Source organism: Somniosus microcephalus, chromosome 14, assembly GCF_052327205.1.
Source record: "Somniosus microcephalus isolate GS21.2 chromosome 14, FLI_Smic_1.0, whole genome shotgun sequence".
NCBI classification, from domain to species: Eukaryota; Metazoa; Chordata; class Chondrichthyes; order Squaliformes; family Somniosidae; genus Somniosus; species Somniosus microcephalus.
Genome location: NC_141000.1, coordinates 87,086,299 through 87,103,584, shown reverse-complemented (window position 1 = coordinate 87,103,584; position 17,286 = coordinate 87,086,299). Strand labels below are relative to the sequence as shown.

The 17,286-nt window shown below is 47.1% G+C and overlaps 1 protein-coding gene across 1 annotated transcript in view; it reads left to right on the top strand.

Moving 5' to 3' along the window:
* crfa4 (cytokine receptor family, class I receptor 4) overlaps positions 1–17,286 on the top strand; it is a 142,780-nt gene that overhangs the window by 18,588 nt on the left and 106,906 nt on the right. Inside the window, 2 exon segments of the mRNA XM_086006068.1 lie at positions 3,275–3,377; positions 3,836–3,863. Coding sequence (XP_085862194.1) covers positions 3,275–3,377; positions 3,836–3,863 — 131 coding nt within the window.

The following is a 17,286-nucleotide window of genomic DNA, read 5'->3' as shown; positions in this document are numbered from 1 at the left end:
CTAGGCCACTTCAACAGGCAATTAAGAATAAACCACCGGGTCAGAACGGCAGGATTCTTTCTCGAAAGGACTCCTGCTCCTCCTGGCTCCACATTCAGATAAGTTACTTACCTTCTCGGTTGGGCCTAGCAGACAAGCCTTGGGCTCAGTTTCCCTGCGTGCAGCCAGCAATTGTGTTACATTCAGGGTTATTTGCTCATTTGATTCATTTTAAATTGTTTCTTTTTTCCGATTGTACATTTTTCTAAACCTCGAGGGAATGGAAATATCTCATAATATGTTGGATTTTATCAGAAGTCGTGGCCCTGTTTGTTTTAGATAAGATGGTTGTGGTGGTTGAAGGTCAATCATCTCAGCCCCAGGACATTGCTGCAGGAGTTCCTCAGGGCAGTGTCCTAAGCCCAACCATCTTCAGCTGCTTCATCAATGACTTTCCCTCCAACATAAGGTCAGAAATGGGGATGTTCACTGATGACTGCACAGTGTTCAGCGCCATTCACAACTCCTCAGATAATGAAACAGTCCATGCCCGCATGCAACAAGACCTGGACGACGTTCAGGCTTGAGCTGATAAGTGGCAGGCAACATTCGTGCCACAGAAGTGCCAGGCAATAACTATCTCCAACAAGCGAGAGTCTAACCATCTCCACTTGACATTCAATGGCATTCCCATCGCCTAATCCCCCACCATCAACATCCTGGGGGTCACCATTGACCAGAAACTTAACTGGACCAGCCACATAAATACTGTGACAACAAGAGCAGGTCAGAGGCTAGGTATTCTGTAGCGAGTGTCTCACCTCCTGACTCCCCAAAGCCTTTCCACCATCTACAAGGCACAAGTAAGGAGTGTGATGGAATACTCTCCACTTGCCTGGATGAGTGCAGCTCCAACAGCACTCAAGAAGCTCGACACCATCCAGGACAAAGCAGGCCGCTTGATTGGCACCCCATCCACCACCTTAAACATTCACTCCCTCCACCACTGGCGTACCATGGCTGCAGTGTGTACCATCTAGAAGATGCACTGCAGCAACTCGCCAAGGCTTCTTCGGCAGCACCTCCCAAACCCACAACCTCTTCCACCTAGAAGGACAAGGGCAGCAGGCGCATGGGAACACCACCACCTCCAAGTTCCCCTCCAAGTCACAAATCATCCTGACTTAGAAGTATATCGCCGATCCTTCATCTTCGCTGGGTCAAAATCCTGGAACTCCCTCCCTAACAGCACTGTGGGAGTACCATCACCACACGGACTGCAGCGGTTCAAGAAGGCAGCTCACCACCACCTTCTCAAGGGCAACTAGGGATGGGCAATAAATGCTGGCATTGCTAGCAATGCCCTGATCCCATAAACGAATAAAAAAATATATTTTTTAAATACTCCTGGGGTGGTTGCTCTGGAGAAGCTGAGAAAACTGGTAGAGTCTCGTTAATAGCTATGAATGAACTAGTTTCTACTCTACTAATTCACGTGGGCCAAAATTTAAAAAAAACTAGGCATGGAACAAAGTCCACAAATCGTGAATTGTCCTGTGTAAATGATGCACTTTGAACTTTACACTAAAATTGTTTGTGATGCCACAACAACTTCTCCTTTAAAACTTTCGGCTAAATTACTCAAGCTTTCTCATGATTTCATGAAGGCTTCACTGTTACATCAAAATTCGAAATGATATTTTAATGAACAAAATTTAAGCAACTACATTTTTACCACAGTATTTTGCTATTGTACATTTTTATCTGTACTGAAACATGGTGGGGGGGGCAATTTTAAACCCCTCCACCCCCACAATGGGCAGAGAGGGTCGGAGAGGGGGAGTTAAATCGTCAAATTTGCGAAACCTGGCCCCAACCCAATGCACACACATCTGTTTCCACTTTAACCGCGGCAGATGGCTTAGCCTCTGAGTAACCCGCTCTGGAGAGGCGGGTCTGTCATTATAATATGCTAATGAGGTTCCTTTCCTGATATTTTGGCGGTGATTTGAAATTAACGCCTCCTGCACGGGTTTCCCAGGGTTCAGGAAACCCGGCAGCTAAAGGGAGGTGGGAGCAGTAGGATCCAGGAGGTAAATGCTTTCTACAACCCTGCTTTTGGGCTAGGAAGAGCAGGAGTGCTCCCCACACCCGCCCTTCAAGCAAATCTTCTGCTGCGATCGGCCGAGCTCTCCCCGCCCCCCATCCTTCCAACCCCACTATCTCTCCCGGTCGCTCCTCCCTCCCAATTGCCGATCAATCAGCCTGGCTGCCGAGCAGGAAATGGAGTAAAAACTAATGATAATGAAGACCTGCCGGACTTTCCTGGTTTCACTCTTGTAAACAGAATTCGCCCCCAGCCACCCTGTAAACTGCGGGGCCATGATTCACAGTGTGGTCCCAAGGTCGCTCCAAACGAGTAACAGCAATATCTACAGCTTGCATTCACGTAGTGGCACCAACAATCTGCAGAGGTTCTGCCAGTCTCCCACTGCAATTCTAGCGGGAGACCACAGGAACCCACCAGAAAACGGCAGGGATCAGGTTGTGCCAGGTCTCCACCCACCCCTTACAAGACAAATCTCATCAGAGGGTGGAGCCAGTGGCAGTGGGCTCCCTATGGCAGGACTTCACAATTCCTTGGCTCATCTAAGCCTTGGCATAGTACTGGAGGCCAGTACACTGAGTGAGGTATACCAGCCTCCAGATGGGCAGTATTGGAAGTAGCCTGGACCCCCCAAAAATACCCCCAAACAACAACAACTTGCCGCTAATGTAGAAAAATGTCCCGAGGCACTTTACCGAGATGCAATTAAACAAAATTGAACGCCGAGCCAAAGAAGGAGATACTAGGAGGTGTGACCAAAACTTTAGTCAAAGAGGTGGGTTTTATGGAGGTTCTTAAAGGAGGAGAGGGGAGTGGCAATACAGAGGAGTGTAGGGGCGAAGGGATGGGGGATGCACAAACGGCCAAAGTCAGAGGAACTAAGAGCTGTAGGGGGTTGTAAGGCTGGAGGAGTTTACAGAGATAGGAAGGGGGCGAGGCCATGAAGGGACTTAAACAGGAGGAGGAGAATTTTAAATTGGAAGCATTCGGAGATTGGGAGCCAAGGTAGGTCAGCAAGGATGGTGTCTTATTGAAACCTTCCAAATGCTCTTTCCTAATGTACAGTAAATGGGATATATGCAGACTAATGCAGGACAACTATTGTACAGTGAATCCTTATTAAAAATAAATCAGAGACATTTGGGAATTCCTGATTTAGCTTTCTCAGCAACTGCTTCTATTTTACAGAGAAGCTGCCAGAGAACTGCCTGCCACAGAATGCCGACCATCCTGATATTGGCTTTGATGGCATTTGGAGCTAAAAGTCAGAGGAACAGTGAAATAAAACCTGGTAAGATTCTTCTTGGGCCATTAACTCTTCTATTTCTAGCAAAGTCCCATGATGTACAGCTTTAAACTATCACACTATCTATTTTCTGAAGCTGGTCTCAGCAGTTCACTGGGACACCAACACGCAACCCCATGGAAGGGTGCAATGACACTTTAACTTCCACTGAATACTAATCTAAGCCATGCCTACTGAAGTACTTCTCCAACTTGCCATATATAAAATAATAATAGGGAGCATTATCACCTAATTTCATTCACCCACCTCACAGGGCTCAGGGCTGGAAGTACATCGCTTGGGCTCTCAACTGAAAACTGGTAAGGAAGCAAAAGAAGGTGAGAAGGTGACAGACACTCAAAGGAAATCAGAAAGCTTGTCTCAGAATTAATCCTTTTAAAAATGACAGGAAACAAATATGTGAAAGCTGACTTGATAATTAACAACACTCTCCTTGTTCCTAGCTTTGAATACTATTGGAGATATATTGATGTACGTTTGTATAAATTGTTCATAGTCTGGCAGCTGGTAAATGGTCACTAAACAACTGATAAATTCTAGTAAACGGAACACTGAAACATAAAGGTAGGAATTTTCTTCGGGAGGCAGGTTTGGGGCAGAGGAGGTCCGAGGTGGGCGGGAAACCCGGGAGGCTAATTTGAACGTGAGGCCTCAGTTTCCCGCCCGCAGCCAGCCAGCTTGAGAGGCTGGCTGGCTGCGGGCGGGTAGGCCTCAGTTGTGAGGGGGCGGTCGGCAATCGACGGGATATGGGGGGGGGGGAGTCGGCAATCAGCGGGATTGGGGGGGGAGTCGGCAATCGGCGGGATGGGGGCGGGGTGGGAGTCGGCAATCGGTGGGATGGGGGGGAGTCGGCAATCGGCGGGATGGGGGGGAGTCGGCAATCGGCGGGATGGGGGGAGTCGGCAATCGGCGGGATGGGGGGGAGTCGGCAATCGGCGGGATGGGGGGGAGTCGGCAATCGGCGGGATGGGGGGGGAGTCGGCAATCGGCGGGATGGGGGGGAGTCGGCAATCGGCGGGATGGGGGGGAGTCGGCAATCGGCGGGATGGGGGGAGTCGGCAATCGGCGGGATGGGGGGGAGTCGGCAATCGGCGGGATGGGGGGGAGTCAGCAATCAGTGGGGGGGTCGGGAATCGGGAGGGGGTCGGCGGGGGGGGAAGAGAGGATCGCGGGGGGGTGTTGCAGGATCAGCAGGGGATCGGGGAGGTCAGGATCGGCAGGTGATTGGGGGGGATCGTGGTGGGGGGGATCAGCAAGGGATCAGGGGGTGGGGGGGTGGAGGATCGTGGCCGGCCTCATCATCATGGGGGGCGGCCTGGGAATGCGATCGGAGGCCTCGTGGGGGGGTCTCCAGTCACGGGGTGTGAGTATGGTCGGTGTTCCTACCCTACACAAGATGTTCCTACCCTGAATCCAGGAGGTAGGTAGAAATCCACTTACCTCCTGGATGCAGCAGGCCTCGCCTCGGTTTAACAGCCGGGTTTCACAAATTGTGTGAAACCCGTCCCCAGACCGTTGAATTCAAAATGGACAGGGAAAAAGAGGCTTCCAGCCTCATTACAATATTTCAATTGAGGTAACGCCCCCTGGGAGCAGGTTGGTCGCCCGCCCACCGTCCCGCCTCCAGCAAAACCGGAAGTGGCCGGGTTGGAGGCGGGATCAGGTCGGGTATCCCATTTTTAACACTTTAACTGCCCCCAGGCTCCAAACCCACCCTTTTTTAATGGGAAATTTCCAGCCAAAGTTAGAAGAACTCAAAAGAAAATTTACATAAACATACATATCATAATAAACTAAATACGCATGACAAAAATATGATTCTGAGGGTTTTTGTGATGAAGAATATGATCAGACCTTTTTAAAGCTACTTTTTTAAATGAAATAAGTATTCTAAGCTGATCAAAATGTTAATACATTAAATCAGCCAATGAACACTCAGGGCTCGATTTTGCCAAGCACGAGGAGGTGGGTTTGGAGGCGTGTGAGGTGGTAAAATCGCAAAAAATGGTAGGCTGGCCTGATCCTGCCTCCATCCCGCCTCTGAGCAATTTTCCCACATGCGTCTTTTATGACCCCCTTTCCATCCCGCCTCCAAGAGGCGGGATAGCCCCTTAAGGCCCTTAACAACCACTTAATTGCTTCTATAATCCCATTTTGAGAGGCCTTTCCCATTTTTAGACATCTCCCCCTATCCTACACACCTCCTCTGGAACACGCCAGGTAATCCTGGCAGCCTCACAATTGGATTGCTTACTAACAGCTGCAGCTCCACCATTACAAAGGAGTTTTCACCGATGATCATTTGCAGGTGGCAGAACTTTGTTGTCTCAGGTCTGGGTGAACTTTTAGCAGGCCTACTCATTGTTGTGGAAGTTTGGATCCTGACACCCATCTTCAGTGTGACCTCCTGGGAAACCCCTCTCCCCCACCTTGACTGAGCACTTCCTCAACTGAGGCATATACCAGAAGCATGCCGACCGTTTAATTCCTTTCCTCCTGGACATCAGATTCGGATGAAGACCAGCCGCAGCAGCAGCACCAACAGCAGGAGCATCAACAGGAGCGCCAAGCTGCTAGTCACCCACCTGAAGCTGCACAGGCCAGAATGCACCAGCGAGCGACAACATTGCTGCCCGGGATGCAAGGGATGCACTCATCTTGGCCAGATTTGGTGAGCCTGCACAATCAAACACTTTTGTATCACACCTTCTTACCAGAGCATCCACAATGGACAAGAACCTACGGATTCCTATCACTCTGACCACCATACTGACAATTGTAAGGCGCCCTAAGCCCTCAATGTGAAAGTCCCATTTGCGAAATGACACAGGCCACAACTTCAACAGTTTGTCATCAAATATGTTTATAATACAATGATAATGATGGCTGGTCCAAATACAAAACATCACAGCACCCAAGTGACTACCATTGTGACTACTTGTGCTTTATCTTCTTCTTACATGTGCTCCTACATGGTGCTTCCCCTGTGGCCTCAGCAGATGTGGAGGCCTCTTGCTCACTTTCTTGCTGTTCCTGTCTCGATTCCTTTGGCGGGTGTCCTCTGGGGTGGCGAACCTGTGCGGGCTCGCCAGCAGTCTGCTGCTCCTGCGGCTATGCAGGGGATGAGACGCCCATCTCAGTTGGGTGAGGACTCTGGTGGGGCTCTGACTGAGGGCTCTGCAGTGGCATGGTCGTGTGAGCATTGGAGAGGAGCCCCCACTTCCTTGTTGTCTGTCACCAACATCCCTCTCATGGATCAGCCCCACTTCAGAGCTAGCAAGCGGCTTGACAGCACCTTGCTGCTCTTCAGGGATGCCATGAGGACCCGTTTCTGCACTGGAAGTCCTACTCCAGAGGACTTCCATGAAGGTCTGGTTTATATGCTCAATAGCTGACCATCGCTCCTCAAGAGATGTCATTCTATTCTGAACAATTACCATGTTTTCCATACCCTGGTGACTAAGCTCCTCCATGGCTGTAGCCATCCTCTCCTCTACCGTAGCCATCCTCTCCTCTACAGTAGCCAGCCTTACGACGGAGTTAGCCATCTTTTCCATGGAGGTTGCCATCCTTTCCGTGGTGATGCATTCATGCGCCAATGCCTCCTCAAAGGCTCTGCTCATGTTCGCGATGGACTCCTCCATTCGCTCCACACTTGCAGCGACCCTGGAGACAAAACCTGCCAGAGACTCCTGCACCTGTTCCTGGAGTTCCAGCACCACTTTCCTTCTGGATGGACCAGGAGGCACAGGGTTGACATGCAGCTGAGCCGAGCTGGCAGAGTCCTGCGCCCTCCGACGAGGACTCTCCACTGCTGACCCTGTCTCCACCATCTGCTGATGCTCACTTGTGAGCTGTGATACACCAGGTGACAACACTACTCTATCTCGCGAAGGTCCCACTGAGGTGTGAGTGTCTGCGCTGGTGCTGGGTGCACTGAATTCTGCTGATACTGCACCCTCAGAGGTTGCAGCTACCTCTGAGGAGTCTGGAAGCTCAGGCTCTTCCTCCTGGACAGTGGGGACAGGGGCTTTCGATGGTCCTGTGGGGGAGTAAAGGAAAGAGTTAGAGATGTGAGGTCAAGGTTACATGCACATTGAATAGTGCAGATGATCATAAGTCAATCTGTTAGAGCATCAGATTCATTATCAGTGACTCATGCAATGTCAATGAGAGAGATGCCAAACTATTCTATCACCAGCTTGCTGTGATGCGCCTGTCTCTCCGTCCCCCACTTGGGAATCCTCCTCGATCCTGGCGATTTCCAGGGCCGCCTCCTCCCAGGCGGTGAGCTGGGCTACTGAGGGTGGCCCTCCTCCTGTCATGACTCTTTCCCTCTCATTATGGGCTCTCTTTTCCTGCAATGAGGGACACAAGTGGAGTTTGAGTGAGAATGAAGGAGTGAGTATAGAGAATGCGTAGCATAGATGCTTAGAAGGAGACAAAGGACCCTCCCTCTGTGTTGTAAGTTGTTGTCATTGCATCACAGTGATAGTGTGAGGGCTGCATGGTCGAATAGTTAAGTTAACGTGACCATAGAGAGAGGGAATGGGTAAGGGTGCAGGGATTTAAGTGCCAAGTAGGATGTGGAGGAAGAGGTTGGCAAAGCAGAGTGCTGGTGAGGAGAGGCGATGGGGATCAGATTGAGGGTGATGGGAAAGTCATACTCACTTTTCCTGTGTGGAGAAGGTCATGAAACCTCTTCCTGCATTGCAGCCATTCCTCCACCAGGAACTCACCCTATCTGAAAACATTTGTGAAGTGCAGGCCATTTGCTCCTGGAGGGAGGCTTCAAGCCTATATTTTTGCAAAAACTTTTCATTACTTGTAAGCTGGTTTATGGGTCAACCCCAGCCGCTTCAACTAGCCTATTTTCCTCAGAGCAGAGGTATACCACAGGGAGCTGGCCTCCAAAAGGTTGACTCCCCGAGTAGGGCTGGTTATTAGGGACCAGGCCATTTAGTAAGCGCTCAGTTTACCCATCACACCATAATTTCCAGTCCCCATGTAGCACAAGCATTGACTCACTTCAGACTTGGTACCGTAATAGAAGTATATTTTCACCCTTGAGCCAATAGGTGCCCACTGTTTGGGACTGGACTACCAGAGGCACCTCGCTGAGTCAAGGTAATTGCCAGAGCTTAACCCAGACTAAGTCATTAAAAGTTATTCACATAACCTAGGTGAGTTGCTGCTTAGTGGAACTTTATTTTGTGAAAGGAGCTGCCGTCACTGCACACACAGTTTGGCAGCCACAGTGGATATAACGTAAATCCACTAGAACTAGAAGCATAAGATCCACTCTCCTCGGATGAAGAAGAGCACAGAGGGATAAATGAAAACTGAATAAAGTTAAAGTTGATGGTGAATAAATTCCCTTCATGGCATAGAAATTACTATATGGACTATTAGCATACAGGCATAGGGCTAGTGTTAAATTAGTGGACAAAGTAAGATCCTACAAATACATGAAGCATTTGTACACTAATGTCAAACACAATCAATTCTAGGCTTGTATCACTAATGGTTTCTCCAAGCTTGTGATCATCAGAGAAAATCAGTGCTGCAATTCTTTCTTTCTTTTTGGGTGAAAATATACGTTTATTACGGTTTCAAGTCTGAAATGAGTCAATGCTTGTGCTACATGGGGACTGGAAATTATGGTTTGATGGGTAAACTGAGCACTTACTAAATGGCCTGGTCCCTAATGACCAGCCCTACTCGGGGAGTCCACCTGTTGGGAGGCTGGCTCCCTATGGTATACCTCTGCTCTGAGGAAAATAGGTTAGCTGAAGGGGCTATAAATCATCTTGCAAGTAATGAAAAGTTTTTGCACAGATGTAGGCCTGAAGCCTGCCTCCAGGGGCAAATGGTCTGCACTTCGAAAATGTAACAGATGCTGGCCCTAGGAAATAGTGAGGATATCAACAGGCTTATTCAAAGTGATCAGGTGTGAATTATATGTAGAGTGATAGATAGCTAGGAATGATTATAAACCAGTAATCTTTTTGAGGATAAACAGAAAATGCTGGAAATACTCAGCAGGCCAGGCAACAAGAGTTAACATTTCAGGTCTGTGATCTTTCATCAGAACTGGTAAATGTTAGAGATGTAAGAGGTTTTAAGCAAGGGCAGGCGCATGGAAAGGGGTGGAGGGTTGGAAAGAACAAAAGGCAAGGTCTGTGATAGGGTGAAAGGTAGGAGTGATTTAATGAACAGCAGAATCATGACCAGCACCTGCTGTGTGAAAAAATGGGACAACTCATTGTTGAACCCGGAAGGCTGTAAAATGCCTAATCAAAAGGTGAGGTGCTGTTCCTCGCGCTTTCGTTGAGCTTCATTTGAACCATGTAGGAGGCCGAGGTTAAAGTGGGACTGAAAATTAAAATGGCGAGCAACCGAAAGCTCAGGGTCACGCTTGCGGACTGAATGGAAGTGTTCAACAAAGTGATCACCCAATCTGCGTTTGGTTTCCCCAAAGTAGAGGAGACCGCATCGTGAGCAGCGAATACACGATACTAACTTGAAAGAAGTACAGGTAGACTACCCTTTATCCGAACTTCCGAAAACCGAAACCCTCTAAAAACCAAAGGTTTTTTCGTTCAGCGTAAGTCGTGCGCACGACATGACCAGAGTGGCGCACGACTTACGCTGAGCAGGGCAGAGGGTCACTGAGTTCCCTCCTGGGTAGGAGATTGCAGGCCGAGCCGGGCAGTGTGAAGGAGGTATACCGGGAGAGTGAACCCAACAATACAGCGGCCCGTCCGATAGCTGCAGCGGCCTGTCCGATATTCTTTTCTCCCCCCCCCCGACCCCCCGCCGACCCCCACCCTTTCGGATAAGGGATAGTGTATCCTTTATCCGCACTTCCGAAAACCGAAATCCTCTGAAAGCCGAAAGTGTTTTCGTTCAGCGTAAGTCGTGCGCATGACCCCGACCCCCGCCGACCCCCACCCCGACCCCCCGCCGACCCCCCGCCGACCCCGACCCCCCGACCCCCCGCCGACCCCGACCCCTCGCCGACCCCGACCCCCCACCGACCCCCACCCCCGACAAATTTCCCAGTCTTATAAAATACCTTCCGAAATCCGAAATTTTCCGAAAACCGAAACACGGCTGGTCCCGAGGTTTTCGGATAAAGGATAGTCTACCTGTACAAGTAAATCGCTGTTTCACCTGGAAGGCGTGTTTGGGGCCCTGGATGCTGGGAAAGGAGGAGGTGAAAGGGCTGGTGTTGCATCTCCTGCGCTTTCATGGGAAGGTGCCATAGAATGGGAGCAGGCGTTGAGGGTGATTGAAGAGTGGGCCAGGGTGTCGCCAAGGGAACGGTTCGTTGGAATTCTGAAAGGGAAGGGCATGGGAAGATGTGTTTGGTGGTGGCATCGCGCTGGAGGAGCCGGAAATGGCGGAGGATGATCTGTTGAATGTGGAGGATGGTGGGGTCAAAGGTGAGGACAAGGGGAACCCTATCGTGGTTCTTGGAGGGAGGGGAAGGGTTGAGAGCAGAAGTGCGAGAAATGGGAAATGCCTTTTGTTCTTTCCTCCCCTCCCGCCCCCTTTCCCTGTGCTTGCTTAAAACCTATTACATCTGGAACGGTTTCCAGTTCTGATGAAAGGTCATCAACCTGAAACATTAACTTTGTTTCTCACTCCACAGATGCTGCCTGACCTGCTGAGTATTTCCAGCATTTTATGTTTATATTTCAGATGTCCAGCATCTGCCTAATCTATTTGAAGAGTTCAAATGACATCACAAACTATGATATCAAAATAACTTACATCAGGCAGATTACATTACTGTCTTGAATTCACTCCAAGGTTATTTAAAAAAAATACAAACTATTCATTTTAAGGGAGAGCTGTATTCCGTTTAGGTCATCTTTGCAGCAACAGCTGGACACCAACAACAGAGGCTTTGAAGATCGGGTCCATAGTGCATAGATTAAAAATGTAACTAAACAGTAAAAGTGAGAAAAGCATGGGCTTTCACTCCCACGCAGAAAGCTGGGGGGAGCCACTGAACTTCCGGCCTGGGAGTCTCCATAGAAGTTCCAGACAATCTTAAAGTCCGGGCCTCAAGAACATCTTGTCCGAAAGGGGTGTAAGGTGGATGGCTGGATGCCGGCAGGTGAAGATCGGGCACCCTAGAAATCTCCCGCAGCACTCAGGTAAGTCGCAGAGGGGGAGGTTTGGCAGGGTTCTGCTTGTGAGAAGTTGGGGGGGGGGGAAGATCCTGGGCAGTAGAGGCTCAGACTTCCCTTGTTAGGCCTGGAGGTGTAAGATTTTGATCACAGGCCACACACAGATTACCCAAAGGGTCTTAGGAGTCATAGGTCGCTTTATTAAGGAGCGGCAGTTCAAATATAGTTAAATCAGGATAGATATAGTAGACATATAAACAGTCACATATCCGCAGCATAACAAAGACCGCCTATTTCCACCTCTGTAACATCGCCCGTCTCCGCCCTTGCCTCAGCTCATCTGCTGCTGAAACCCTCATCCATGCCTTTGTTACCTCTAGACTTGACTATTCCAAAGCACTCCTGGCTGGCCTCCCACATTCCACCCTATGTAAACTTGAGGTCATCAAAAATTTGGCTGCCCGAGTCCTAACTCGCACCAAGTCCCATTCGCCCATCACCCCTGTGTTCACTGACCTACATTGGCTCCCGGTTAAGCAGCGCCTCAATTTCAAAATTCTCATCCTTGTTTTCAAATCCCTCCATGGCCTCGCCCCTTCCTATCTCTGTAATCTCCTTCAGTCCCACGACCCCCCGAGATATCTGCGCTCCTCTAATTCTACCCTCTTGAGCATCCTTGATTATGATCGCTCAACCTTTGGTGGCCGTGCCTTCTGTTGCCTAGGCCCTAAGCTATGGAATTCCCTGCCTAAACCTGTCCACCTCACTGCCTCTCTTTCCTCCTTTAAGACGCTCCTTAAAACCTACCTGTTTGACCAAGCTTTTGGTCACCTGCCCTAATTTATCCTTATGTGGATCCATGTCAAATTTTTTGTCTTAAAATACTCCTGTGCAGCGCCTTGGAACGTTTTACTACGTTAAAGGCGCTATATAAATACAAGTTGTTGTTGTAACAGATGGTTTACTGGCCCCGGAATGGACAGACGGGTGTTGAGGCAGAACGGTGGCCTCAGATCCCTGCAGCCTGCGCAGTGGTCTCTTCCTCTTTGGTCGTCTCCCGAGGTTGGCGGAGATGTTAAGCCGAAGCCAGCATGAATCCACCTCAGAGGAAGTTCTTCCCCTCTCTGCTATTTTTCCCTTTCAGCTGCCCATTTATATTACCTTATTATTTCGGAGGGAGGGGTGGGCGGTGTATACCTCGCGTCAATCATTTGTTACCCATTCAATTGTCCAATTACAGGAGAATAGGTACCTACGGCAAACCCCGCCTGTCCCCATGAGCTCATCCCTCCGCTTATCTCTTGTTTGGACCTCTGGTTACCTTCTCTTGGACAGTCTGTTCATCTCAGGGCTCCTTGCTCAATCCTCTTATCAGGCCTAGCTATGCCTACATGAAGGCCTGTTTCTGCGTTATGCCCTTGTAAACACCTTCAGCTCTTTGTGCAACTCCTTATCTGACATGATTGGTTTCTCTGTGTCAACAGCTTATCCTGGCTGCGGAGCTAGGCAAACCCATTTCTTTTATAAAACCATTATTTCTTTTACAATTCACAATTTCTTCCAATTCACGATTTCTTACAGAGGAGCACGCCTGCTTCTCCAAGCTCTACAAATAAAAGCATTTTACTTATCTTTCCGAGACTCGACTGTAGGTTTCAGTGGTTGGAGCAACAGCCAGTAGACCATTAAAATTACCTCGGAGTAGAATCTGAACGAAACGACCACAATTAACATATATTAATGAGGTATCTGACTGACTCAGATGCATGCCATTACGATCACCGCGAGGCAATATTCGAGCGGGATAAAGAGCAATTCAATTTTAACTTCTATTCCGCCCAGTTTGTGCCCGTTTTGAAAATCGATTGTATAGATTTTAGCAGAACTCCATTTGATGAAGACTACGGACTTTCACTGTTAAGGTACTTGTTATTAACAACTGACATTTTGTGCAGTACAAATTAAACCTCAAACTCGCAGCTGGATTAAAATTGTTGCTTACTAAAGCTAAGCACTGCGATTCTCCTAGTTCCTAATTACATGAGCAACACCATTAACTTACAGCAGTAGAACTGATCAGGTTTTGAAAAATCGCAGATATCAACATTTTTTTAATGCCATACTGATTAAACCATAATAACCTTTGCTGTTGCTAAGTTGAGAATTCTTCCATTATAAAACCTAGGCCCAATTAGAGGGCAGGAGGTGCAAATAGGTTTTATCGGAACAGCGATGAAATGTTTATTTGGTATTCTGCGATGTGTGTCTCAGCATCTGAGGACACCACTGTTGTGGTAGTTGTTTATATTCACATTCTCCACCTTTATATTAACACTGCTTAATCCCCACGAGAAAGCACAGCTTTTATAACAGGCAGCAGGTTAAATCACAATGGTAAACATGAACTGAATCATGGTTAAACCAGCTGCAACGATAATCTTGAACAACAATGTTGGCCTCCCAGGTGCAGATTGCATTTATTGCTCCTTCAATTAGGAGTCATTAGGAGATCACTGTCATGTCCAGGTACAGCTTCTATTTAATTGAAATTACAAATCAGTTTAGTCTGAGTAAAAAAAAATGTTCTTTAAGACACACGGCTGGGGTACGAGATTTATAATATATTTATATTATATTTATAATACAAGTATTTTTTTTGTTTACACAGTAAAGTGTAGCGCCCACTTCAAATCAAGTCTAAGTTCAAATTACGCTTAAGATTAAAAAAAGATCCAATTACAAGCCGTTTCCATTTCCCTCAGTGTAAAAATATCACAGGTAAGATCAATTCAAAAAGCAGGTACGTTTGGTTCAGCAAAATGGCCTCACAATTCGCAAGCAGCAACCTGGTGATGGAACAAATCTCAGCATCCACTGCAGTACTTGATTGGGTCTCTGCATCGAGGGCTCAGCCCCTGGGTGATTTCTGCTACTCCAGATCAAATCAAGTTGATCCAATTTGACACAGAGGTAGCAGCTTTTGCTCCGTGCCCACTGTTGTGACTGCATGTATGCTTGCTTTAATTGTGAAGCATTTGTAAACTCACTGTGAAAGTGGGATTGACATTCTGGTATATAATTGTTATAAAATTATTTAGAGATGTGCACTTGGAAAGTACCCACAAAATATTCCACAGGTTGGAAAAACATTTTATATTTACAGTACAGAAGGAGCCATTTCATATCAAATTGGTTATAAATATGCAATTCCATTTACAGTGAAATAATCCCAGTGTCTCATGTTAATTAGCCTGCACCTGAATAGAACACCACCAAGAATGAATGCTATCATGCAGTGAAAATCTGAGTGCTAATTGTACAGGGCCCCCAAATTCCTGGGCTTCGGAGAGAGATGAAACCGAGGAGGAAGGGCAGAATTTGGGCTGTGACCATTCAGAAATCAGAAAAGGCGGGACTGGCAGGATCACTTCAGGCACAGGAACGGCTTCGTTTTGTTGAGTCGATGGATCAAATTTAAACATGTTTTTCAGTGAAGTAAAACCAGAAATGCTGGCAGAGGGCAGAAGAAAGGCATGGACGATTGCTGTTAGAAAAGTCAACAAAGTTTCTAAATTTACTGGAGCACATAAAAATAGGTGATAAAGAAAGCAGAAATTGTAAAACAGAAAACTGGTTATTGCCATGTGTTCATTTTAAACTGATTAATCTAAAACACGTGGCCTTGGAATTCCGAGGAGGCTCTATAGGCCTGTAACTCCATCGGAACACTGACGGAATTCCCAGGAAAGTGGAGTAACATTGTCCCGACATCTTGTGAATGGTGCTCCTCAAAGCACCAAATATTAGGACCAAGTGCAAAATTCTCTATCCCATTATTCCTATTATTAAAAAACCTTGATACACAGGAATCAGCAGTGAACTGGAATTGTAATTCATTAAATAACTCTGATCCTTTGAGAACTGAATAACTTTTTCATTCTGTAAAATGCATAAAAGATATTGCAGTGGTGACAGTGAGTTATGACACTCCATTTACAATCCATAACTCACAGCTCCTTCAGTGTGTGAAATATCGATCTTGTGTACAGTGAAATTATCCATCATTTTTCTTTGTACTTTTTTCTAGCAATGGTCTAACTGACTTTCTTTGCCTTATGCGTATGGTGGGGACTCTGGTATTCCCAATCAAACTGGTACGTAGAAATATAATACTATGTAACAGGCAATTACATACCGTGCTGAATGATTTTCTATAGCGGCATAATTTATGCTAATAAAATATTGTTCTCTCTATAGCCCCGACATTCTGATACTTTGCCAGTGATGTGAAGCCTTGCAGGAATTAGACCCGAGTCAAATAATCGAGCCACACCACGGTCACACAGGCAACTTGTGGCCGGCCAACAATTTCAGCAACAAAACTGAGGACACACTATTGGCATGTGTAAGCCCCCATTTAACGAGCATATTTATGTAAATGCAGTCCCTTCTTGAAATTCCTGACTGCAGACAAGGGACAACCCGCAATGTGCTGCTGGCCATTTTACATGGCCACACCGGGACCCTGGGGCCTGCAAGCTCAAGCTGGTCCCTTAATGGTAGGTGAATATTCTCAGGGTAGGAAAGGAGTTTTGTTTTGCACTTTTGGCACAATTTTACTGCATTTCTTCCCATGCATTACTTGTTTTTGCTTGGAACACAGCTATTATGTTCATTAATAAATAGACATTCTTATTATGAACACAGCTAGCTTTTGCTAGACACTTTTATTGAGCACATGTGGACTAGGTACAGTATCTGTAGAGGCTTCCATCTTGACTGCTGCCTTGTGGGTAGCCTAGTGCCTCATGGGTAATGTAGTCTTAATATACATACAGCTGGGTAGTGTAGTCTTATACATACAGCTATATACAGCTCTACACAGCTCTATGGCTCCACCTAGTGTCCACTATAGAATGACATGCTATTGATCACTACATCCCCCTTTCTTTGAGGTTTAACAAAATCAATATCAATCAACTTTCAAGAAAACAATAAAGATAATATCAGTAACACTTTTGTTAGTGCTCTATAAACATAAACATTTTCAAAACAGTCAACACATTTTCAAAGCTTTACATTGTACTCAAAGATTAAGTCTATCAGGCTTTTTTACTTCACGTGTGGATCTTCTCAACATGGGTAAGTCTGATGTGTCTTCATGAGATTGTTCTGGCGGTGAATGACAAGATGCAGTTGCGGCATTGTCATCAATCTGCTCTTGAATAGTCTCTTGTGTTTTTAGGAGGGAACGGCGGTTCCTCCTGAGAATCTGTCCTTCCTCAGTTCTAACAGTGTATGACCTTGGTCTCACTTCCTCAAGAACTGTAGCTTTCCTGTTCCATGCATCTGGATCCTCAATCCTGACAACATCATCCCTTGTCAATGGTTTTAGAGTTTTGGATGACTTGTCATAGTATGATTTCTGTTTCAGCTTTAACAGTTGAAGTCTCTGTCTCAGTTCCTCACTTTGCTGTTCTTTTGCACAGCAGGGTAGCGTGGTGCGCAACTTGCGACCCATTAGTAGTTCAGCAGGTGAAGAACCACAGTCTAAAGGTGAGGCTCAGTAGCTCAGCAGGGCGAGATAAGGATCAGACTTGCTTTCTGTCGCTTTCTTCAGTAGCTGCTTGAGAACTTTGGTGTTTCTGACATGTCTCACATTTGCCTATCATGTTCTCAATGTCCTTATTTATGCCAGGCCAATAAACAGTGTCTCTTGCCCTCCTTTTGCATTTTTCAATTCCGAGGTGTCC